General features: G+C 44.9%; 1 protein-coding gene across 1 annotated transcript in view; it reads left to right on the forward strand.

Moving 5' to 3' along the window:
- The first annotated feature begins 24479 nt into the window (after positions 1-24479).
- Positions 24480-26675, forward strand: part of ETV4 (ETS variant transcription factor 4) — a 77133-nt gene continuing 74937 nt past the window's right edge. Inside the window, exons 1-3 of the mRNA XM_082271379.1 lie at positions 24480-24674; positions 24952-25041; positions 25127-25217. Of these exons, the coding sequence (XP_082127505.1) occupies positions 24985-25041; positions 25127-25217 (148 nt within the window). The 5' untranslated portion in view covers positions 24480-24674; positions 24952-24984. The remainder of the gene's footprint in view (positions 24675-24951; positions 25042-25126; positions 25218-26675) is intronic.

A 26675-nucleotide genomic window follows, 5' to 3' on the forward strand; every position in this document is an offset into this window, starting at 1 on the left:
CCAGAATGCACCACTGCTTGTGCCTAACCCACTGAGATAGTTACAAAAGCCCGTGTCACTGACTGGGTTTCCTCCACTGTCCAACAGGCTCCCTATTGGATGCAGTGGAGACACTCCCTCAGCCCAGATGAATCACACCCTGGACACATGCAACAGGCCTAACTATTTTTTTTGCAAATTTCTTTTATTGATCAAATGTAATACATTCATCACACAAAATATGCATTAGAACACAAGTCCAATATGTAGAGCACATGAAGCATTTGAGGTTAAAGTCAGCAACCACTTCATCAGACCAATAACCTATAATTAGAGCTCCATAACAACGACAAGGTATCAACAGGTGTAACAGTAAATCCCATGATATCAAACCATGGGGCAAATGACATGTAAAAGGAAGTAATGCACACGTATGCAATAGGGATAACCACTTCATAAGACCCAGACAAAAGATGATCAGGTAAAACCCAGAACGAGTAGTTCAGGTAAGGGGGGCGGGTGGGGCAAGGGGAGGGAGACGGGAGGGGGGGGGCACATGAAGGGGTGGGAGGTGTCAGAGGAGCAGAGGAGAGAATGGAGTAGACAGACACAGTAGTGGGTGGCGGTGAGGGGGAAGCTCGGCCAGTAGGAAACGGTTAGAGTCGTCCCGCGCAGGTGACAACAGCACAGATCAGTCCGTGGGTGAACCAGCGTCCCCGCCCAGAGCCATGCCCTCCGCAGACATAATAAGAGTTCCAGCATGCCCAGGTGTTGGGAGTATTGCTCCTTCCTACCTCGAGCCGTAAGAACCAGGTCCTCTAGCTCATTAAGCCATTTGACTCTACGCAGCCAGAGAGAAATCGTAGGGGGAGAAGTGCTCTTCCAACAGAGGGCTATACAGGATTTAGCTGCATCCGACAGGTGCCTGAGCACCGAGCGTTTGTATCGCTTAGGGGCAATGCCAGTGCAGTGCAGCAAGAAGAAGGCCTGGTCATCCGGGATGATGCGTTCCATCATCCTCTGGAGATCCTACGGACCTCCGACCAGAATCCCCGGATCAGGGGGCCGTGCCAGAAAACGTGGGATAGGGTGCCTCTGTCCTGCAGACAACGCCAGCACCTATCAGTCGCCTCCGGGAAGATGCGGCTCAGACAGGCCTAACTATTAATCAGGCTCTCCTGATAAGCAGACAGAGCAACTATACTTTCTCTGCCTAGTACCTACCTAGGAGGGTGCTACAATAATTTAATTGGATTAAAAATAACTGTCACATTTAAAAATAAAAAATTTGGATACTTATCCCAATGTGTAGCTTTGAGAATTGGGCCTTTTGTCTGTTACAACTAAACAGCTGCAGTTGAAGCAAACGTGAACTATTCTTGCAGTTAGACTGAGCCCTGGTTCACACTGGTGCGATTTGTCATGCGATTTGACAGTTTAAAACTGCTCCTGGTGTCAATCAGGACTTAGTGGTGCCAGTTGGTACAAAAGGCAACCTATAGTGAGAAAACACATAGGCTGCAATTGCTAAACTTTAGTTTTTAAAATGCTAGTTGTCTGACTTCTAATATTGATCCAAAGGCTTTAATGCTGACGGAATGCCTAGCTTTTACTGAAACTATGGTGATGGGGGGATGAATGGGAGGTGATTTGCACACTAGTTACCACGCAGCAATGTGGTGGTGTGCTGTATACAAAGGGATGTTTCAACATCTGTCTAACAGCAAGTGCATACGCTTTCCCTAACCAGCTCCAACATACACTGACAACATGGGAGCTGGGAGCCCATCCTTTCATATTGAAGGGACTAGTTTGTTCGTTCTTAGGTTTTTTTTTTTTTTTTTTTTCTCAGGCACCCATCTGCGAAAGGACCTTTACCACGTGGTCAGCTGATCACATGATGTAAACAGAAGGCGGTATCGACTTTATTTCCTCACGCTGTTAGAAACAAGCCGATTACCGGCTTCTGTAAAGGGGACATTGGTCCCACAGAGTGACCAGCAGTGCCCATCAGTGCAGCCTCATCCGCGCACATTAACCACTTGCCTACCGCTCACATGGAGCGTACTGCAGCAAAGTGGCTCGTTATCGTCCAGCGACGTAGGTCTACCACCGCTCTTCCACGATCATCGGCGATCGAGTGTGGAGATCCGCCTGCTTGTGTAAACAAAGCGGGCGGATCTCCTAAGTGACAGGCAGGGACAGATTGCAGGGTTCAGCATAGCTGAACCTTCGATCTGTCCCTGTGTCACTCAGTCACCTCCCCCCACACACGTTAGTAAGCACCAGGCATACATTAACCCCTTGATCACCAATAAAAGTTAACCCCTTCCCTGCCAGTGTCATTTTTACAGTAACAGTGCATATTTATAGCACTGATTACTGTAGTAATGTCACTGGTACCCCCAAAAGTGTCAAATGTCAGGGGTCCGATCTGTCCGCTGCAATGTCGTAGTCCCGCAAAAAAAAAAAAATCGCAGATCGCCGCCATTACTAGTTAAAAAAAAAAAAAACAATAATAAAAATGACATACATTTCCCGTAGTTAGTAGCTGCGATAACTTTTGCGCAAACCAATCAAAATACACTTATTGCGATATTTTTGGGGGAAAAAATAAATGTAGCAGAAAACAAATTGGCCTAAAATGTTAAATTTTGAATTTTACATTTTTTTTGGGGGGGAATTTCATATAAAAAAATGTGAAAAATATTGTTATTTTTTCAAAATTGTCGCTCTTCTTCTTTTTTTTTTTTTTTTTTTTTTATTTGGCAAAAAGTAAAAATCGCACAGGTGATCAAATGCCACCAAAAGAAAGCTCTGTTTGTGGGGAAAAAAAGGACATAAATTTAATTTGGGTACAGCATCGCACGACCGTGCAATTGTCAGTTAACGCAGTGCCGAATCACAAAATATGGCCTGGTCAGGAATGGGGTAAAATCTTCCGGTCTTAAAGCGGTTAGAAAAACGCTCATTGAGAGTTTTTTTTTTTTTTGTCAAAGACATGTAGCTAAATACATTTTGGCCTAAATAAATATATGACAAAAATTGAATATATTGGATATTTTTTAACGGTCAAAGTAGAAAAATATTGTTGTTTTTTTTTCAAAATTGTCGCTTTTTTTTTTTTTTTTTTTTTTTTTTTTTTTATGAGCGAAAAATGAAAAGCGCAGAGGTGATCAAATGCCACTAAAAGAAAGCTCTGTGGGGAAAAAAGGACGTAAATTTAGTATGGGTACGGCGTTGCATGATCGCGCAATTGTCAGTTAAAGTCGCACAATGCCGAATCGCAAAAAAGTGGCCTGGACGTAAAGCAGGAAAATCCTCTGGTCCTAAAGTGGTTAATGAAGGAGGAAAATGACCTGTTTGCAAATTTTATAACAAACTATTTAAACTTTTTTGAAAAAAAACAAAAAAAAAAACTTTTTTCTTTTTTTTGTTTACTAAAAAATAAACCCAGTGGTGATTAAATACCACCAAAAGGAAGCTCTATCTGTGTGGGGAAAATATGATAAAAATTGCATATGGATACAGTGTAGCATGACCACGCAATTGTCATTTAAAGAGTGACAGCACTGAAAATTGGCCTGAAGGGGTATATGTGCCCAGTAATCAAGTAGTTAAGATGCAAACTTGTAGTGATAAATTTGGACTTGCGCGAAACCATGAGATTCGCCTCAAACCCATGGTGGCTCCAAACATTTACGCTTTTCTAGGCACTAGGGTTAAGTTTTTTTTTTTTTTTTTTTTGTGTGAAAATTGGGGACAAAAAGTGGCATTGCGTCATCAAAACATTGGTGACTAGATCATAAAGCAGCTAAAGCTATTGTTACATAGTTACATAGTTACATAGTAGGTGAGGTTGAATAAAGACAATAGTCCATCCAGTTCAACCTGTGTAGGTGTGTGTGACTGTAATCATCTAACATGGCCCTCAATCTCCTGATCCTTGAGATGTAAGTCTAAGAGTCTTTTGAAAGTCACCATACTACCCGCAGAAACCACCTCTTGTGGTAGACAATTCCACAATCTTGTAGCCCTAACAGTAAAGAACCCCCCACGTTGCCTGAGGTTAAAACGCTTCTCCTCTAATCGCATTGTATGTCCTCGAGTCCTCATGCAATTCCTTCGAATGAACAGCTTTTCTTCTAAGCTGAGATCCCCATTAAGATATTTATAAATTGCTATCATGTCCCCTCTCAGACGTCTTTTCTCCAGGGAAAATAAATCGAGCGATTGCAGCCGCTCTTCATAGGTAAGGTCCTCCAACCCCCTAATCAGTTTAGTTGCCCTTCTCTGGACTTTCTCCAGCTCCAACACATCCCTCCTGAGGACTGGCAACCAGAACTGGACAGAATACTCCAGATGCGGTCGGACCAGAGTTTTATAAAGTGGAAGGATTATAGTCTTATCTCTGGAATACATCCCTTTCTTTATGCATGCTAATATTCTGTTGGCTTTGGAAGCTGCCGCTTGGCATTGCATGCTGTTGCCTAATCTATCATCAACTAAGACTCCCAGATCTTTCTCCATTTTTGATTCCCCCAAGGGTTCCCCTCCTAACGTGTATTGTGTTTTTATGTTTTTGGTCCCCAAGTGCAAAACCTTACACTTCTCCACATTAAACCTCATTTGCCATGTCGTTGCCCACTCCGTAATTTTGTCCAGGTCATTCTGTAGGATATCTGCTTCATGCTGTGCAGTTATTGCCCTGGCCAATTTTGTGTCATCTGCAAAAACTGATAACGAACTACTGATCCCTTCCTCAATGCTGTTTATGAATAAATTGAACAAGGTTGGTCCCAGGACTGAGCCCTGGGGCACCCCGCTTACTACCTCAGACCAGTCTGAGTATGCGCTGTTTATTACCACCCTTTGGACACGGCCTTTTAGCCAATTCCGTATCCAAGAGCAAACCCTGCTGTCGATACCTGCAGACCTTATTTTATAAATTAAGCGCTTGTGGGGAACTGTATCAAACGCCTTAGCGAAATCCAAGTACACCACATCCACTGGTCTCCCCCTATCTAGCTCACAGCTCACTTCCTCGTAGAATGCTAAGAGATTGGTTTGACAAGATCGCCCATTTGTAAACCCGTGCTGGTTACTACTGATGATGTTGTTGTCTTTAGCATACTCTACGATATAGTCCCTTATCATCCCCTCCAAAAGTTTACATATTATTGATGTCAGACTGACAGGCCTATAATTTCCCGGGATATGTCTCTGGCCCTTTTTGAATATCGGAATCACGTTAGCCTTCCTCCAATCCCCTGGTACATCTCCTGTCCTAATACTGTCAGCAAAGATCAGGAACAGTGGTCTAGATATAACCATACTGAGTTCCTTGAGCACTCTCGGATGTACGCCATCCGGGCCTGGTGATTTGTTTTTGTTAAGTTTGTCCAGTCTTTCCCTGATTTCCCCCTCTGTTAGCCATAGTGGCAAGTCCTGTGTATTACTACTAACCATACAGTCATGGTCAGTGTACCCTTCCTTTTCCTGCGTAAAGACTGACGAGAAAAAAGAATTCAGCACGGTTGCTTTTTCAGTGTCCTCTGTAACCATCCTCCCATCATCGCTAATTATGTGTGCAATATGCTCTGCCCTAGTTTTTTTGCTGTTGATATATTTAAAGAATTTCTTTGGGTTTTTTTTACTATCCTCCGCTATTTGTCTCTCAAAGTTGATTTTAGCCATCTTGATTTCGTGTTTACACTTCTTATTTTCCTCCTTGTATTGCTGGAAGGCCGATACGGTGCCCTCTGATTTATATTTCTTGAAGGCCAATTTTTTTCCCCTAATAAGTTTTTTAACGCTACGGTTTAGCCAGCCAGGTTTGGCTTTGTCTCTTCTAAATTTATTCCCCATAGGAATGCACTGCAAGATGCCTTTGCTTAATATTGTTCTAAAGCATTCCCATTTTTCCTCTGTGGTCAGTGATCCCAGGGTTTGGTCCCAGTTTACCCTTTCCATCAATGAGTACAATTTTGGAAAGTCTGCCCTTCTGAAGTTTAGGGTTCTTATGTTCCCCACTTGCCTTTTTATATTGTTATTTATACTAAATGTGATCATCCTGTGATCGCTAGAGCCCAGGTTGTCCTGGACTCCTACCTCCGAGATTGTCTGGGTCATTAGTGATCAATAGATCCAGGATAGCATTCTCTCTAGTAGGGGAATCCACCAACTGCGACATGTAGTTATCCTGTAAGGTTTCCGTGAATAGCCGGGCCTTATGCGAGTGTGCAGTCCCCTCTTCCCAGTCAATGTCGGGATAATTGAAGTCCCCCAATATGATGACTGATCCTAGTTTTGCCGCTTTACCTATTAGTGCTAAAAATTCCAGCTCTACCTCCTCCCCTTGGTTAGGTGGCCTATAGCAAACCCCCACAACTACTTTTCCCTTATCTTCTTCCCTATCGAGTTCAACCCACACAGATTCTAAATCCATGCTCATCCCATCCGTAATGTCACTCCTTTCTAGCACCTTTATATTGTTCTTGACATAGAGACATACCCCTCCCCCTCTTTTACCAACCCTGTCCTTCCGGTACACCGAATACCCTTGGATATTGGCCAGCCAGTCATGTGAGGGGTCGAACCAAGTCTCCGTTATTCCCACAAGGTCTATGTCCTCCTCATGTACTAACATGTCCAACTCATCCATCTTATTAGCTAGGCTCCTGGCATTAGCATATACCCCTCTTAGTTTTACGGAAGTTAAACGTGATTGGCGGTTTTGTTTATTTCTGTTTGGTCTGCTGTTCTCCCGCACAGACCCGCCAATTGATGTTGTTGACCTACTGTCGCTATTGACCCTACAACTGCCTTCAGTCCTCTGCTCCCTCCTGACTGATTCTATTTCTGAGCCCTCCCCCCCGTCTCCTAGTTTTGTTGGTACTCGTATCTGGACAGTTCTCTATAAAGCTACCTCTTTTTCATGTAGACTCCATTTTGTACCTTCATATTGTAGCACACTCCTAGGTAGATGCTAGAGAGTGAGTAAAGTTTTTGGCTCAGTCTGCATATCAGAAGAGCAGCAGGTAAATTCTATATTATCTCTGCTTAACAGGGAGCAGGATCTGTGAGTTGGGTCTGCTCAATGTGCTCAGTGTGTGATTCATGTGGTCTTAGGGAGTGTCCCCACTGATCCAATGGGGAGGCACATTGGATGGCCAATGGGTACATAGGCTTTAATATAGCCCCAGGGATTGGCACAGACTGCTGTCTCAGTGCATTGTGGGGTGTAGTATTAAAAGCCAGGAGCACATGTGCTCAAGGTCTTTGGCTGGTGAGCAGAGTCCCAGAAGGAGGGTGGCGGCTGCCTCCTCTTCTGCAGTGGGTGGTGCATGGTCACAGGCAGTTGGCCTGGTTAGCCAGAAGTGACGAGCTAAACTCAGAGGTCCAGGAGAGCTGACTAGGAAGAGTTGAGACACTGGAGAACCTGAAAAGCAGTATCGTGAGTACAGGGGGATCGTGCCTAAGGGCCTGACCAGGAAGGGGCCACTCCGGAGTAGAGTAATCAGAGGACGGGTGTCAGCTGGTGGATAGAAAGGGGGTACTAAGTGAGTGTCCTGAAGATAAGTGCTAAAGAACATTACTTCAAATTCATCTAGTGCCAGGATGAAGCTGCGGCCTTGCTGCATTCTCAGATAGAAGTGCTCAGCATTGTGAATAGTTCAAGTGTTGGAGTATCCCACTCATCCCCTCTCCCATCCCTATCTAAAATGAAATAACAAAAACAACAACCCCTAGACTGTTTATTGACTGAGCCAGAAAGTAAAGTGTTAGGATTCTGCATGCAGTTCCTATCGGTAATCCAGGGGCCCCGAAATCCAGACACCCTCAAGGGAGCAGGGCTACTATATATAAAATATGTATGTGTATATATATATATATATATATATTGCAGTGAACGGCCTACTGATATCAATGTGAATGATGTTTTCACTTTTCTTGGCTCATTAGAAATTGTATCACTGAGCAGTTATAAATCAGAAAATTGCTTGTGGTTGAAACCTAATTTATACATTGTGAGGCACTGGCTGGTAGGGTTGTGGACAATAGATATGACACCCAGGTTTCTCATACACATGGTCAGGAGTTCCAGGGTTGCAGTTGATAGAAAACACTTTTTTTTTTTTTTTTCTCAGAATTCCCAAAAGTTCTATTTGGATCCTGGAGTCCAAAAGCTTTTTAAAGTTTTAGGTGAAATAAAGCTTCTATTCCTAGGTTCACATCTTGCTCATTAGCCAGACTTTATTTGGACTAAGGTCCAAGTTGCAGGAAATCCGAGGCAATTGGCACCTATATACGGAATAGATGCAAGTTTCTTAACACCATAATCTTCCTTTTTGCTTTTGTTTTTGGAAGTGGATATGTACCAAAAAATCACTTACTGACTTTGGTCTACTATAGGCAATTTGTGGTTAGGGTTTTAAAATCCATCAAAGTAGCTGTTAAGCCTCAAAGTTTTTCACCTTAATGCATTAGAGTGAAAAACCTTCTGCGCTGCAGCCTCCCCCCCCCCCCCCCAGACCCCCCTCTTTCTTACCTGACCTCCATTCGATTCAGCGATGTGCACGAGCGCAGCGGCTCCAGCTGCTGTCTCCTCATTGGAAAGATTGATAGCAGCGGGAGCCAATGTAAATCAAATTCAGTGACGTGGGGGGTGGGGCCAAGTCCTGTCTATCAATGGAGCCCGCACAGGTGCTCCCAAGGAAATTTACTTTCCGCGGTGGCACACGATGAAGAGGAAGGGCCTAGAGTGCCAGTGGGGGACAGCAGAAGAGGATCAGGGCTGCTCTGTGCAAAACAATTGCACAGAGCAGGCAAGTATACGCACATTTGTTTTTATTTTATTTTTTTTACAAAGAGGGTTTACAACCCCTTTTGTAATGCCAATGTTTTATTTTGCATAATGGATATATAGTGCTGGATTCTGTGTGTGGGTTTTGGGTATGTGTGTGAATACATGATTATAGAGTGGATGTGTAGTGCTGGACACTGTGTGTGCGTCTTTAGATGTGTAATAAATGTTTGTTTGTTGTATTTTTAGATATGTAGTGCTGGATCATGCATGTGCATGGATATGTTGTGCTGGATTGTGCATGTTTAATCATGGACATGTAGTGTTGAATTTTATTTGTATGTGTGTATGAATGGCTAGGTGCTGTAAGTGTGTGTGTGTGTGCATGAATATGCAGGATTATGTATGCAATATTTTGTGCTGGATTGTATGTGTACCTGGCTGTTAGCATGTAGTTATGTGGTGCTGTACTGTTTGTATGAGAATATATAGGTGTGTGTGTTCTGTGTGAATATATAGTACAGGAGAACTAGAGACCGCAGATGCAGACGTCAACTCTTTACTTCTATGGCAGCTTTTGGAAGTTGGGAGGGATATATTTATTTTTAAATACATAAAACCACACTCGTACCTCCCGACTTTGGAATGTCATAAAAAGGGACACCTTGGGACCGAGGACGTGGCTTGCTCCCCGCAGCATGCAGACAATGAGCAGGCTAAATTGCACTGGATTTTGGGTGTGGCTTAAAATGGTTAAATGTTTTTACTAAAATTGGAAAATCTGGTGCAGCTCTGCATAGAAACCAATCTGCGTCCAATTTTTTTTGTCAGGTTATTTGAACAAGCTGAAGTTAGAAGCTGATTGGCTGCCATGCACAGCTGTACCAGATTTTGCACTCAGTTTTAGTAAATCTACACCAGTGGGCTAACTTTAGGGTCTATGTATAAAAAAATTTCCTTTGTGAATGTATCAGCATTTGCACAAAAATCAAAAATGCCCATGTAGCAGGTGCCTCCCATCTCCCGCACCATGCCAAACTGACCGAGGCTCTCACTGAGGGGGAGAATGCTTGTCAGCCCATGCGGTGGGATTTCTCCCCACCCCTCCTTCTCATTGACACTGGCTCTGTTTGTTCTGCTTCCTCCCCTGCATCCTCGTTGGCAGGGATAAGAGAGCCAATCAGCAGGTAGCATCTGGGTTGTCCCAAATACTATAGGGATCATCACACAGTGTTTAAAACCATATGTGAAAGTTCTTTATGGAAAAAAAACATATAATCTTTAACGAAAAAGAAAAAGGGGCTTGTTCACTGAACTGACTGGCAGTTCGTGAAACACCCAATTTGGGACTTTTAAGGTGAATGGGGTTGGCGCAGACAGATAAGACTCATTTGTATAAAAACATATTTATTGAATTAGGAATAAAATAGGTGCAAACATGTACATTGTAAAGTTGAATGCATACATAGTACATTGAGGAGATAATATCTCGTGAACAGAAGAGGAATGTGTAAACAGTGGGGTCCTACATGTTTCGCCAGATAACTAGCTTCTTCAGGGACCACATGATGTTTCACCTCTTAACACAATTCTATGCATTAACAGAAAAAAAGGGGAGATATTAGTTTGCGACCATAACATACATATAAACAGATTAATTTCAGTTTGAGTTCAACGTATGTACGTATTAAAGTGCTTAACACTTACCAACATACAGAAGTTGGGAGTAAACATTCAACTGTGTTGCACCATAGGTCATGTATACCCAGGAGGTGCTAAGCCATCCTTGGGGTCTCCGGGGGACACTGAGCACAAAATGTCATGGGAAGCCAAGCCAATACTGGACCGGACCAAGACCGAAAGTAATTAAGCAGATATAACTGATCCAGGTATTTGACAAAGAAAACGTCCCAGCCTCTAAAAAGAGAACATGGAGGAATGCTGCTAAATCTGGGTAATATAAACAATAATTGGAAGAGGTGAGGGAGTGAAAAAGCCATGTGAAACCCAAGAAAAATGGGTGGGTGTTTAACCAGGGGAGACCGTTTGGCCATAATATATAACCTGTGCCCAATAAAAAGAAAAGAAAAAAAGAAAAAATGGGGTGACGTGAATTAAAGCTCAGAAAGAAAGGGGTCAGAATGCACCAATTGAGGGAATAAGTTAATAAGTGAATAAGAGCACCAAAAGAAAGAAGATGTATAGTGCCGAGTCCTATAGAGAAAAGGACATATAATCTTTAACGGTTGTGAAAGCATATAGAGACCTCCAATTTATTCAGATAATCTCAAATGGCCAAAGACCAAGCTTCCATCAATATTGGATCTTCAATCTTGCTAATCTTAGACCAATATGTGACGGTGAAATAGAAGAAATAGCCTCTTACCAGATAACACTAAAAAGTGAGCCTTATTGGTGAATAGGCACTTTCCACACGTGAACAAATAAAATCAAGCAAGTGAGGTGACACCTCGGTGGTAGTGCAAACTTCTTACCAGAAGTATGTAGAGGGTAGGCATGAACCACTGTTTATATGGATGCACCAGGTATAGGGATCCAATGGCGGCTTCAATGTGTGGGCTGAATGTTTCTCCACCATAGCCAACTCACCGATGTGGTTGGCGATACTGTACTATGGCAAGTGGAAGGAACTGAGCATAAACAATGGTTCCAAGTGTACTGAACGTGACTGCCTTCAGTGCGGAACACGTGGCGTGACGGCATGGCTGCTCCCCGACGCGTTTCTCCTTATCTGGCTTCAGCTGGGACTGGAGCACTGCAGGCCGTCATGTTTGGTACACTTGGAACCATTGTTTATGCTCCGTTCCTTCCACTTGCAATAGTACAGTATCGCCAACCACATCGGTGAGTTGGATATGGTGGAGTGGAAAAACATTCAGCCCACACATTGAAGCCGCCATTGGATCCCTATACCTGGTGCATCCGTATAAACAACGTGGTTCATGCCTACCCTCTACATACTTCTGGTAAGAAGTTTGCACTACCACCGAGGTGGATTTTATTTGTTCACCTGTGGAAAGTGCCTATTCACCAATAAGGCTCACTGTTTAGTGTCTTATCTGGTAAGAGGCTATTTCTAATCTGGTAAGAGGCTATTTCTACTATTTCACCCTCGCATATCGGTCGAAGATTAGCAGGATTGAAGATCCACTATTGATGGAAGCTTGATCTTTGGCTATTTGAGATTATCTGGATCAATTGGAGGACTTTATATTTTCTCACAACTGTTAAAGATTTTTTTTTTTTTTCATAAAGAACATTCACATATGGTTTTAAACACTGTATGATGATCACTATAGTATTTGGCACAACCCAGATGCTACATGTTTACAATTTATGATTGTGTTGAGCGCACTATATCTTTTATCACAATTATTTTCCCCATTTTCAGTGCTGCTGCACAATTGTATGGTTAGCGCACCCAATTTCTTTTCACAATCTGCAAAGCATTTGGGGCATGTAGTCTTCACCAAAAACGGCTCCATACCCTTATGAGAACAGAACGACACACTCCAGGATTCTCTGGCAAGAGGAGCAAAGGCATCGATCTTGTCTGTTAAAAAGACACACACTGACCCAAGTCAGTGAATCAGCGCTCACTGGACCACTCTGGAGGGGACCACATGACCAGTGGTGCCACAGATGAAATTTCAAATTAAATGTAAATAACATTAAATGGATAAATTAATAAATTAAATAAAAAAAAAAAAAAAGAATGAATTGAGTGACAATGGAAATATTACAGGGCAAACAAGATACAAGAACCTCAAATGTATAGAAGTCCTATTCAATCATGCAATGATCCCGAGTGGATGGATCCTTGCTGATGAAAGAGTACAAAAAGTCCAAATCAGAGTACTGGGGTGACGATTAGACAGGCAGCTCCTCAAGAGGTAGGGATATCCTCCAAATGTGTAACAAAGAAAAAGAACAAGGGCGCCAAGTCATAAAGGTAGATGAACAGCTGTATAATTTAATGTAGTAACTTGCATGTTAAAAACATGTATTCCAATAAGACAGCATGCATGGTGCAAAAGGACAGTCCCCACAGTGGATCCGATGGAAGATGCAAGATGAAGGATAATCGCATCTGGGTCCTGTATAAGGGTGAAGGCAGTCCTGGATACCGGCAATACCGGGTGATGCTGCAAATGGCGTGGGCAGCCTCACCGCAATCCGCCGTTTTTTTTTTCCATCAGTAAGTACAGATTTCGACAGACAAAAATCAGATGAGCAAGACTGGGCATGCTCGGAGAAGAAAAAACACACGGAAAGTTAACCAGCACATGACATCACTTCTGAAGTTGGATGAAATGTGCTCCAGACAGCACACAAATTTTCTCGGCCAACAACAACCAACACGACAACACTGGACAAAAGACGGCCGATCGGTCGGCCAACAATCGTTGCGTGTGTATGAGGCTTAACCTAAAAAATGTTGAGGACAGGCTGGTAATGCGCACTGTTTCAGGGTTCTTGGCAAAGGTGTCCTTGCGATTCCACAGGGCACACAAGATTGTCTTGCCTTCATGCATCTCCCAAAAATCCTAAAAAAGCAGAATTCAACAAATAGAGGTAAGCACTTGTGTTTACCTTATTTGGAGTTGTCAGAAGACATTAGAAAATATAATGCCCTATTTTACATTCTGGTAATAAGCTCTGAAAAACACGATCGCCCGTTGGTTTAAACAGGCAATTATGGAAGCTTACAAAAGATTGAAGGAGTGTCCTTTTTTCCCCAATGGCTCATTCTACGTGGGCGCTTTCAGCTTCCTGGGCGGAGCAAGCTCAAGCAACACCAGAACAAATTTTTCAAGCAGCAACGTGGTCAAGCTACTTTGATTAAGCATTACAGGTTGGACCTTCTCTCAGTGCAGGATCAGGCTTTTGGGAGAGTTTCCTTCAGGTGGTAGTACCTCGGTTTCCAGGAGTCGTCCAGGACGGCAGGGATTCCCTCCCTATATGCTGTTAAACACACACTCGTCCAAGGTTTTAGTTTCAGAGACCGTTCTGGAGAGGTACTCGGGTGGAAGGCTGAGGAAGGGGGATTGGCAGCTGCCCTTTAACCACTTTACCACCGGAGGATTTTGCTGTCTTACGTCCAGGCCACTTTTTGCGATTCGGCACTGTGCGACTTAAACTGACAATTGCGCGGTCGTGCGCCGCCGTACCCAAACGAAATTTACGTCCTTTTTCTTTTTTTTTTTCCCACAAACAGAGCTTTCTTTTGGTGGTATTTGATCACCTGTGTGGTTTTTTTTTTTTTTTTTTTTTTGTGCTATAAACAAAGAGCGTAAATTTTGAAAAAATAACAATATTTTTCACTTTTTTTTTTTTTTTTTTTTTTTTTTTTTTTTTTTATGAAATTCCCCCCAAAAAATGTAAAAATCAAAAATTTTTTTTGGCCAATTTGTTTTCTGCTACCTATGTTTTGGTAAAAAAAAAAAAAATCACAATAAGCTTATTTTGATTGGTTTGCGCAAAAGTTATTGCGTTTACTAACTAAGGGAAAGATTTCTGTCATTTTTGGTGTGGTGTTTTTTTTTTTTTTTTTTCTTTTGCGGGACTGCGACATTGCGGCGGACAGATCGGACCCTTGACTGACATTTTTGATACTTTTGGGGGGGAACCAGTGACATTACTACAGTAATCAGTGTTATACATATGCACTGTTACTGTAAAAATTACACTGGCAGGGAAGGGGTTAATTTTTATTGATCACCGCCGCTCCTCCCCTGGCCCGACTCCCGCTGTGACTGAATACAGCGGGAGCGAGTCTCCGGCGGCACGCGCACGCCGCCCACAATGGGAAGAGTCCAGCGACGTAGGTCTACTTCGCTGGAAGATGACTAACCACTTTGCCGCAGTACAGTCAACGTGACTGGTCGGCGAGTGGTTAAAGACACAAAGGGGTTGTAAACCGCTAATTTTTTTTTTTTTTTGCAAGGTAAAGCCATAATGTGCCATTATGTATGGCATGTTATGTGAAACTTGCCTGCAAATGAAGCATTCCAGCGATGCGATGTCATCGCTGGGGGCCGCTTCCATCTTCACCCGTCTTGCTTCCGGGTTTGTGGACTCCCGCACATGTGCACAGGAGCCGCTGTTTACGGCACAGGGCTCTGAATGGAATGGCCACCTGTGCCGTTCCTTCAGAACGCATGCGCCAGTGATGTCACTGGCTGCATGTACAGTAAATATCTCCTAAACGGTGCATGTTTAGGAGATATTTACCTATAGGAAAGCCTTATTATAAGCTTGTCTATGGGTAAAATGTAATGTTGGAAGTTTACTTCCTATTTAATTCTTTGTGTTTTCTGCCTCCAGAGGTGGAGCCTGTCTCTTCTGTGCTGTCCAGGATGACTCCTTGAAACTGAGTTACTGGTAAGTTTCTCTGGTTTTCATGCAGGAGCCTCTACAATCAGTAGTTGATGGCTGCAATATTGATTCCAGCTGACATGTCCCCTGGACTTTAGCCCATACCTACAGTATGTATGGGCTTTCTCTTTAAAGCCAGTGGACTAGGAGAGCATGCATCAGTGCCCCTGCAGCCCCATGAAACTATTCACCTATAAAGGTGACTATACAACCTCCAAGTGACACTATAAAACAAATATAGGTGCAGCGCTAATGGTATTATAAAACAAAACAAAAATTAAATAAGTTAGTGTATATCCACAGTCCAATAGGTAGATGCTTAATCCATTTGTGATGTATATAGAGTGACAGAACACTCACCAAACGTTTATAAGAAGAATTAGCCGTGAATGTACAAACAATGGAACACCTCGTGTGTTGTAAACAATTCCTGCAGTGTGCTCTCCCTTCACTATACAGATGCACTCACTAAATGCTATGTTGAATCAAGCCTTGCGACATATCCAACCGGAAATGCTACAATTCGCACAAGCTCACCAAAATTGGACAATGGATGATTGGAAAAAACGTTGCTTAGTCTGGTGAGTTTCGATTTCAGCAGCGATATTCAGATGGTAGGGTCAGATTTTGGTTTAACATAAAATCCATGGATCCATCCTGCCTTGTATTAACGGTTCAGGCTGGTGGTGGTAGTGTAATGGTGTGGGGGATATTTTCTTGGTACACTTTGGGCCCCTTAGTACCAATTGAGCATCGTTTAAATGCCACGGCCTACCTGAGTATGGTTGCTGACCATGTCCATCCCTTTATGACTACAGTGTCCCCATCTTCTGATGGCTCCTTCCAGCAGAATAATTCACTATCTCACAAAGCTCAGGTCATCTCACCACTGGTTTCTTGAAAATGACAATGAGGTCACTGTACTCCAATGGCCTCCACAGTCACCAGATCTCATCCAATAGAGCACCTTTGGGATGTGGTGAAATGGGTGATTCACATCACGGATGTGCAGCTGACAAATCTTCAGCAACTGAATGATGCTATCATGTTAATATGGACCAAATCTCTGAGGAATCTTTCCAACACTTTGTTGAATCTATACCATGACGAATTAATATATAATTAAAGGCAAATTTTATTTTTTTGGATAAAGTAGAGGGGGGATAAGAATGGCTGTCAATTTTTATTTGCTGTCTGTTCACTTGTTAAGGAGATTCACCCTCTTTTTGTCCTGTTTACTGTTATCATTGAACGTAAAATGAAAAACCCACATTTTGGGTTGTCCCCAGAAATGTAATAGAGAGGAAATCTTCCAATGGTAGCCTAGGCAAAAAAAGAAAATCTGACAGGGGTTGTAACCCTTGTTCTATCCAAATTGAAAAACAAGTTTTGCCTATAGTTCTACTTTAAGGCAGTTCTGAAGGCAAAAGGAATCCAACCCTGTACTAGGAAGATGTACCTAATAAAGCAGCCGGTGAGTGTATATTTTCTGAAAGCAGACACCCTAGAGAACAAAATAGTGGTAGTTACACTTTTTTGTGTCACACGATATTACCGCAAAGGTTTTTTTTTCGGGGTAAAATTTAAAAGATGAGGATGCACCAAGTAAATAATAATAATACATAGTTATGTTAAGGCTTAAGTTTGCATGCACCTGTGAAATGGCAACAAACCTCAGTACCCAAATTTACTATAGGCGGCGGCAAAAAAATACCCCTGTAGGTCATCCGTTTATTGTTAGAGGAGGTCTGGTGCTAGAAATATTGCTCTCCCTCCAGTGCACGTGGCGATGTGTAATGCAAATAATGTTTTCTCTGTCGCTCATTGACAGACGCAGTCCTCTTGATTAATATCAAATCGGGTTATACTGCCCTCTACAGGAGTAGGACACTAGGCAGAAGGAAAACGTTCTGGCCACACCTTAGGGGCAGTCCCAGAGGGTATATCCTCTCACTTCCTGCTACAGGATGTCAGTTTTTTTCTGTCTAGTTAGGAGTAAGGACCTAAGTTTCTTGCTGGGATCTTTGGTCCTGGCAAGATTTTTTTAGAAATATATTTTTTAAGGCAGCTTTTTTCTCCAGTTGTTCCTGTGAGATCTTCAAGCAAGTATGCTGAAACTGGGCGACGGGCTGGATGTTAGGATCCAGTGGTCACCCCAGTCAGCCTACGAGCGCGTGCAGGCCCTAGCTCTGCGCTGGGTCGGCCGCGACATAGTCCCACTGGATGGGGACTGACCCTGCGAGTTAAACGTCTCGCCTGGACGCCGACGACCAGTTGGAAACTGAGTCACGGCATCCGTATTGGTCCACAGCCCCCCCACCTCGGTGGAGAGGGGTTCTGTCAGGAGTTGGCGCCCGCCTGTTCCGGTATGGTGAGTAAAATGTTCCCCCTGTCGGGTTTGTGGGTGGACGCGGGCCCCTCCCTGGGATGACCGGACCTTTATAATCCTGGATCCCCCCTCTATCCTATAACAGGTGTCGCAGATCCCCCTCTTGAGGGTGATTTAGTGAATAGGAACCAGAAGGCTTGGTTTGGGAGCTGACTATCGGAAGTCCCTGTATGAGGGGCACTGTAAGGGACCATGACTGAAGTCAGTGGCTGGCATTACTATTAGGATGACCATGTAAGAGGGTGATAGCATCTTACCTGATACATAAGGTGCAATACAGGCCAATGCCTGTGCCTGGACTACCGCCATCTGCAGGCCGCCATCCTCCCACAGGCCGTACACCTCCCGCAGGCCGCACAGGCCGATAACTACCTCCCGCAGGCCGCTGCCATCCTCCACAGGCCGCCGCCATTTTCCCGCAGGTCGCGCGGGGCCGCCATCTTGGCGTAGCCTCGTGTCTCCAGCATGGGGGCGGCCATGTTTGAGATGACCAAACACCTCGAGGAGTAATTGGAAGGCGTGTGAAGAGGCGGAGCCGCCTCCTTTACCCAAGAAAGCAAGCCAAAGACTTCCTGTCTGTAACAGACAGTGCTGGGAGCAGGTTGGTAGAAACTTCTGTGCATCAGGTGGTGACCCTTGGGGTCTCTCTCTCTCTCTCTCTCTGGGGTCCAAGCAGGTAACACTGAGGGGCGCTATTGCGCTGGGGGACTAGGAAAAAAAAAATGTTTTTTTCTTTGCAATTATTTTTTTGTTTGCTGGCAAGTGTCTTGTATAATCATGGACCCTGCCACACATGTATCCCCACCTGATCCCCTCGAGGTGGCCGCAGGACCCTCTAGTACCCCACTTGTGATTGATGCATTATCAGCAGTTTTGGAGTCTTTGGTATCCTGGGTGGAGGTAGCCTGTCAGGGACGGGGGTCACGAAAGCGACCCCCGCCTACCCCTATTTCATCTGATACTTCCGATACGGATTCTGAGCTGGTCACTGCAGCCGCAGGTCCCTTTTCTGGGGCTGTTGTCTCAGGTACGGTCTCCTCAGACAGTGAGGAGGACGCTTCTGCCTCCGCCATAGCACAAGAAGCTATCCGTTTGAGGAATCCCTCATTAAAAAGATGGACGGTACCACCAGTGGTGGACTCACCGATTTCCAGACTAAATAAAGCCACTGTTATCCCGTTGGAGGACGCTCCGTCTTTTAGGGATCCGGTGGATCAAAAAGTGGAAGCGGAATTCCGCTCCATTTTTTCCCTGATAGGGTCAACCCTTAGGCCAGTGGTTGCCATTGGTTTAGTTTCACAAACATTGACAGGATGGGTTGGCTAATCTCCCTTTTCAAGGGGATCGCCGGTTTGGGTGAGATTATAAGGATCTCACTGGGGGCAAGAGCACTTTCTTGCCACAGACTGCTAAGGGTAAAGGACCTCATAACAGACGAGGACCTTCCTTTTCTCCTCATAAGAAGTTTTTTTTTTCGTTCCGCTGGGGCGGGTGATTAGGCGAAGCCCTCCAAAGCCCCTTCAGGGGGTCTCAAAAGACGCTGGGCGGGTAAACAAAAGTCCGGCTCAGCCAAGCCTGAAGAGAAGTCCAATACAGCCTGGAGGTGCGCCCCCACCCATCTCTGGGGTGGGGGGACGTCTTCACCGGTTTCCGGATCCATGGCTTTCCAGAATCCCGGACAAAGGGGTTCGCGAGGTCATACGGTCGGGATACAAGATCGAGTTTCGATCACTTCCACCGGTGCGATTCTTCCCTTCCAATATTCGACTATCCCCGGATCGCTTAAAAAGCTTTGCGGGGGGGCAGTAATGGACTTGATGCAACAAGGAGTGGTAGTTCCCGTTCCTTGGACAGTTTCAGGGGTTCTATTCGAACCTGTTCACAATGCCCAGGAAAGAGGGCAAGGTGCGTCCAATTCTGGTCTTGGGAGAGATGGAGTCCATCCGAACAGTAGTGGCCTCCCTGCATTAGGGGGATTTCCTGGCGTCCATAGACATCTAGGATGCCTATCTTCAGATCCCCATCTTCGCAGGACATCAGCGTTTTCTTCGCTTTTCCCAAAGATCATCCCTGGTTCCCACCAGGAGACTGAACTATCTGGGCCTAAAGTTGGATACATCCTTGGCAAGAGTGTTTCTCCCTGCGGAGAAACTCCAGAAGATTCAGTCAACGATTCGGATGTTGCTGTCCGTCAACTGGCTGGGACTGATGGTGGCCTCCTCAGAGGCAGTACCGTTCGCCCAGTCTCATACCCAAATTCTCCAAGAGGAGATTCTTCTCAAATGGAATCGGAATTCCGATTCCCTGGATAATCGGATCCGGTTAAGCGAGCGGACCAGGGAGTCTCTGGTCTGGTGGCTTCGGTCTCCGATGCTCAGCCAGAGGAAGTAATTTCTTCTGATAAACTCCAGGTTACCGATAAATGTGTGGGAATTGAGAGCGATCAGACTTTGTCTGAATTACTGGACCGAGCAGCTCCAGGGCAGCCCGGTTCGGATCCAATCGGACAATGACACGGTCGTGGCTTATGTCAATCACCAAGGGGCACCAAGAGTGCCCTGGTGGCCATAGAAGTGGCCAGCATTCTTCATTGGGCGGAACAGTTGTTCCAGCTCTCTCCGCGGTATTCATTCTGGGGGTGGAAAATTGGCAGGCAGATTATCTCATCCGTCAGATTCTGGATCAAGAGGAATAGTCTCTTCATCCAGAGGTATTTCACCAGCTGTGCCTCCATTGGGGCACCCCAGATGTGGATCTGTTGGCATCTTGGCTCAACAGGAAGGTGCGGAGGTTTGTAGCTTGCGCCCGCGATCCTCTAGCGGACGCAGCAGACGCGCTGATCGCCCCGTGGGGGCAGTATCAGCTACGGTATGCCTTCCATCCTCTCAAATTACTGCCGAAACTTCTTCGCAGGATAGAGATGGAGGGAATTCCAGTTATCCTGGTAACTCCGGACTGACCTCGTCGAGCCTGGTCCGCCGACTTGGTCAGGCTGGTCGCGGACGCTCCTTGGAGACTTCAGCTCAGGAAGGTCTTCCATCTTGCTTTACAATCACTGGCTTTAACGGCCTGGCTATTGAGACTCAGGTGCTGAAGGACAAGGGATTGTCAACTTCAGTTATTCCTACTTTAATTAAAGCAAGGAAAGCGACTTCTAGAAAAGTCTATCATCACACATGGAGGTCTTATATTGCGTGGTGTGAATCCTTTGGATTTCCTCCACGGGCCTATTCGGTGACCCGTATCTTTGCTTTTCTGCAACAAGGAGTTGAGCAGAAGCTGGCCTTGAGTACTATCAAGGGTCAGGTTTCAGCATTAGCAATTTTCTTTCAGAAACCTTTGGCTACCCATTCCTTGGTGCGGAACTTCATCCAGTGCGCGCGCCCTTACCGCCCTGGGATCTTAATTTGGTGTTGCCGGTTCTTCAGAAACCTCCCTTTGAAAATATCAGCGAGATTCCCTTGCTTACTTTATCCCAGAAGGTGGCCTTCTTGGTGGCCATTACTTCTGCACGCAGGGTGTCAGAACTGGCCGCATTATCTTGTCGTTCCCCATATCTGGTGGTTCATAGGGATAAGGTTGCCTGCATCTGCCGCGACTATCTCCAAATGGATCAGACAGACGGTGGTACAGGCTTATTCTATTAAGGGTCGGAATCCTCCGTTCCCTGTTAAGGCGCACTCCACTCGGGCGCTTAGTGCTTCCTGGGCCTTCCGCCATCAGGCGTCAGTGGTCCAGGTTTGCAAGGCGGCTACCTGGTCGTTGGTTCAAACCTTTACAAAATTTTATAAGGTTGATGTGATGGCATCGGTGGATGCCTCTTTTGGCCGCAAGGTTCTGCAGGCCGCAATTTGAGGAGACCGTTGGTCTACCTCGAGGGTTTTTCCTGTTGGGAGTCTCATCTGTTTGACTGATGAGCCTTTAAGACTTCTAGTCGGCACCAGTTGGGCCTTCTTGATTGGTTTTTGATTTCTGTTATCCCACCCCTCATTTGTGGCACTGCTTTGGGACGTCCCGATTTGATATTAATCAAGAGGACTGCGTCTGTCAATGAGCGACAGAGAAAAATGGATTTTTGTAAAATCTTACCGTAAAATCCTTTTCTCTTAAGCTCATTGACAGACGCAGTACCCGCCCCTCTCTGACACTGCTTTGTGACATAACTGACATCCTGTAGCAGGAAGTGAGAGGATATACCCTCTGGGACTGCCCCTAAGGTGTGGCCAGAACATTTTCCTTCTGCCTAGTGTCCTACTCCTGTAAAGGGCAGTATAACCCGATTTGATATTAATCAAGAGGACTGCGTCTGTCAATGAGCTTAAGAGAAAAGGATTTTACGGTAAGATTTTACAAAAATCCATTTTTATGTGTAGCCACCCACAATGAGAGAGTGTGTGTGTGTGTGTGTGTGTGTGTGTGTGTGTGTGTGTGTGTGTGTGTGTGTGTGGGAGCTCAATTTTCCTCCCAAAAAAATTTTTTTTTTTATATATTTGGGTATAACTTCAATTTTTTTTATAATTATTTTTTTTTTTTTTTTTTTTTTTTTTTTAAATGTTTTTTTTTTATTTATTTATTTAGTTAGTTAGTTATTTTTGACAGGTTCTCTTTAATGAGACCCCTAGGGTCTGAAAGATCCCCGGATGTCTCCTCTGTGCTCCACTGAAAGTAATGCAATGCAAATTTCACTGCATTCTTCTCGTCCATACTGGCTGGAGGTAAACTGACAGAGGAACCCGGAAGTAAAGAGTTCACGTTGGCAACAAAAAGGGGAGCAGAGTGGACGTGTGTCAGCTCTGCTCCCTCCCCTCTACCCGGCAGCACCCGCTGTGCTAGTACGGGGCCTGCAAGTGGAGCCCAGGGCTGTAGGTGTGGGGCGGTTGCCAATTACTGGTCGGAGGAAGTATGAAAGCAGTCCGTCACTGGACTGCTTTCCTTGGGCAGTTCTAAACCGGCTTGTCAGACTTTCATACCAGGATTGTGTAACCCCTTTCCGTATGGGGTACGGACCTGGCAGTGAAAGGGTTAAACAGCATGTCGCATTTGGCAGGTGTACTGTGTGCAATGCATGTGACTGTGGTAGTGCAGCATATACAGGGTTAAATCGGGTGGTAGGGAGCTGATGTAACGCCTCCTCCCCACTCAGAGGGCACTGCATGTGTGAATGGGCTCTTAAGGGTCGGCGGGGATAGGGGGGGACGGTGCGGGGATAGTGGGGACGGTGCGGGTCGGCGGGGATAGTGGGGACTGTTCTGTGTGTGTGTGTGTGTGTGTGGCGATTTAAATACTACCAAAAGATCGCTTTATTTATTTGAAGAAGAAAAAAAATTTTCAGTGAAAATTGTATTTTTAACCACTTGCCGACCGCCGCACGACTATATACTGCGGCGGTCAGCCCCTCACAGGCAGAGTGACGTATCAGTACGTCACTAGCCTGGGAGGGTCTGGGGAGCGAGCGCCGCCGCGGACCCCCCCCCCCCCCCCGCGCGTGTGAACGGCGGACCCGATGTCCGCTGGTCACTCGGCGGGCGATCGGCGGGGGAGAGGGAGAAAGTTCTCCCTGTGTAGAAACACTTATCATACGGTTTTACTATGTAGAACCATTGATCAGTGTAACTACACCTCAAGCCACAGCCAATCACAGTTAGAATCACGCCCCTAGGGACACACACAGCCCCTCCCTCTCAAAGTTAACCCCTTCACTGCCAGTGTATTTTTACAGTAACAGTGCATATATATATATAATATAGCATTGATTACTGTAGAAATGTCACTGGTAACCCCAAAAATGTCAGTCAAGGGTCCAATCTGTCCACCGCAATGTCGCAGTACCGCAAAAAAAATCGCAGATCGCCGCCATTACGCGTTAAAAAAAAAAAAAACAACAAAAGTGACAAAAATCTTTCCCTTTGTTAGTAAACGCGATAACTTTTGCGCAAACCAATCAAAATACGCTTTTTGCGATTTTTTTTTTTTTTTTTTTTTTTTTTTTTTTTTTTTTTTTTTTTTTTTTTTTTTTTTTTTTTTTACCAAATAGGCCGAAAATTTTGATTTTTACTTTTTTTTGGGGGGGGGGAATTTCATATAAAAAAAATGTGAAAAATATTATTTTTGCAAAATTGACGCTCTTTTTTTGTTTATAGCGCGTGATCAAAAAATCGCACAGGTGATCAAATACCACCAAGAGAAAGCTCTGTTTGTGGGAAAAAAAGGACGTCAAATTCGTTTAGGTACAGCGTCACACGACCGCGCAATTGTCCGTTAAAGTCACGCAGTGCCGAATCGCAAAATACCCCCTGGTCAGGAAGGGGGTAAAATCTTCCGGGGCTTAAGTGGTTAAGCGTTTTTTTTTTTTGGTAGTGTTGCATGAACGGCCAGTTGTCATTCAAAGTGTGACCGTGCTGAAAGTGGGCCTGGGCAGGAAAGGGGGTAAAAGTAGCTGATATTGAGGGGGTTAGACACCCAAGTGCATATAAAAATGAAGGAAAGGGCCTTTAGAGGGCAGACTGGGAGTGTTGTCCCCATAGAAGAGGCAATCAGCTGAGTGTCCCTTTTGGAGAAGGGTGGGTGGGGGATGGGTGTGATGTAGTGACCCTGTAGAGGTAAGTACCCCGTCCCTCCAGTGTGGTGTACTTTGTTCCTCTCATACACTCCCGGCCATGTCTGAAGTTTGTGCTGAGAGAGAGCCGTGTCTGTATCCTCCTCCCCCCTTTCCCTCCTCCCCTCCTCCCCTCCTCCTCCATGAATGAAGTCCGCTCTGTTCTCTCCTCCGATTTATGAATGGGTGCCAGACTTCTCAATGAAACCTTGTCCAGCCCCGCCCCTGATTGGCCGCCGTGCCCTCCCCTCCTCCTTCCGCTGGCGGGGCGTGGCCCGAGCTCCCCTATTGGACGGGACGGCCCAGCCTGGCTTTCATTCACAAAAAAAGTCAATGAAACAAAAGGGAGAGAAGGGGGAAATGTGAGAGCATGAGAGAGGAAAGCCTCCAATCACAGCGAGAAAAACAAGTCTGTCCGAACCGGGGGCTCCCCCCTCCTTCTCCTCCTCCCTCCACCCCCTCCCCGGGAATATCGCTCCGCTCTCACAGCGCTCATAGCCGCCGAGGTGAGGGGACTCCACTGCTCCGGTACCGGGGGAGGGGGGAGGGGGATTCACCACACCATATGTCTCCGGAGAGTCTGCATTCTATGCAACTAACTTTCCATAACTTGCAGCAACTCCTCACCTGGGACATGGAGTGTGCTGGAGCCTTCCAGTCCTGGGACACCCCCCCCCTCCTCCTTCTCTCCCCCTCCCCCCTCTGCATTTTTCTCAATGGGCCTCATTATGTATGCATGTTTGTGCTCTCCATTCATCTCCCCCCCCTTTCCTGTCCTTACAGACCAGTCCTCCATGACAACACACACTTTACCAAATGGAGCATAGGATGAGAGGTTACCTGGACCAGCAAGTGCCCTACACCCTGACTAATGTGAGTCCCCCACCCCCACCCCCATATCTCCATCCCTCTCATATCTGCACTTTATACTCACATTTCTACTTTGATTTCTCCTTAGAACCCTCAGAGGAATGGAGACGTAGAGCGATACTACATGGGAGGCAAGAGGAAATTCATGGACGCAGATCTACCGCCGCAAGAATCCGAAGGTAACACCGTAACCCACTTACCTCTACAAGGGTAACGTGATGGGTTCTGTGTGTATGGATCACAAAATGTGTGTGCATACATTTTTATTTTATTTTTTATTAGGTGTGTGTGTATATGTATGTGCGTGCATTTATATGCATGCATACATATTGTTACAGCACAGTGAGCATATGCTTTACTTTTCTATAATCATGTATTTTGTCTGAGAACACGCATGGTTGGCGGTGCTGTCCACCCTCCTAGACTTTGTATGTGTGTGTATAGAGCGAGAAATCATTATATAGAATTTTTATATACATATTGTTACAGCAGAGTGAGCATATGCTTTAGTTTTCTATAATCTTGTATTTTGGGTGTTTTTAGATCACGCATGGTTGGTGGTGCTCTCCACCCTCCTAGACTTTGTGTGTGTATATAGAGAGGGAGATAAATATCTACAATTCTTTTTATGGTGTTGTATTAATTCATACTCTAAAATAAACACAAAAGGGGGTTTTATTTTTTATTTTTTTTCCCTTGCTTTTTGGAAGTCTATTATTTGAACAACCTCTAGGAATGTACCTGTAAACCTGTTTGTACACAAAGCATCAGACATGTATTTAAGCTTAAAATGTAATACAATTCTAGCTGCATGTGATGTGTGTGTTTTGTATAGTGGCTGCCGCTTTGCATTGGAAATGGTACTTTTTAAATATAAATTTCCTTTAATTGATCAGAGCAAGCATACAAAGGGACATAGTAGAGTCAATTTGTAGCAATACATGCCGTGAACTGGACCTTTTTGGTCACGGGGAAGGATCCAGGATGGGTAGCATGGATTTTTAGTTCCCATGGTAAAGGATCCAGAATGGGGGTGCATGGATTTTTAGTTCCCATGGTAAAGGATCCAGAATGGGGTGCATGGATTTTTAGTTCCCATGGTAAAGGATCCAGAATGGGGTGCATGGATTTTTAGTTCCCATGGTAAAGGATCCAGAATGGGGTGCATTGATTTTTAGTTCCCTTGGTAAAGGATCCTGAGTGGGGTGCATGGATTTTTAGTTCCCATGGTAAAGGATCCAGAATGGGGTGCATGGATTTTTAGTTCCCATGGTAAAGGATCCAGAATGGGGTGCATGGATTTTTAGTTCCCTTGGTAAAGGGTCCAGAATGGGGTGCATTGATTTTTAGTTCCCTTGGTAAAGGATCCAGAATGGGGTGCATGGATTTTAGTTCCCATGGTAAAGGGTCCAGAATGGGGGTGCAATGGATTTTTAGTTCCCATGGTAAAGGATCCATAATGGGGTGCATGGATTTTTAGTTCCCATGGTAAAGGATCCATAATGGGGTGCATGGATGTTTAGTTCCCATGGTAATGGGGTGCATGGATTTTTAGTTCCCATGGTAATGGGGTGCATGGATTTTTAGTTCCCATGGTAATGGGGTGCATTGATTTTTAGTTCCCATGGTAAAGGGTC

The sequence above is a fragment of the Pelophylax lessonae genome (genome assembly GCF_965119305.1).
Source record: "Pelophylax lessonae genome assembly, chromosome: 11".
In the NCBI taxonomy this organism is placed as follows: domain Eukaryota; kingdom Metazoa; phylum Chordata; class Amphibia; order Anura; family Ranidae; genus Pelophylax; species Pelophylax lessonae.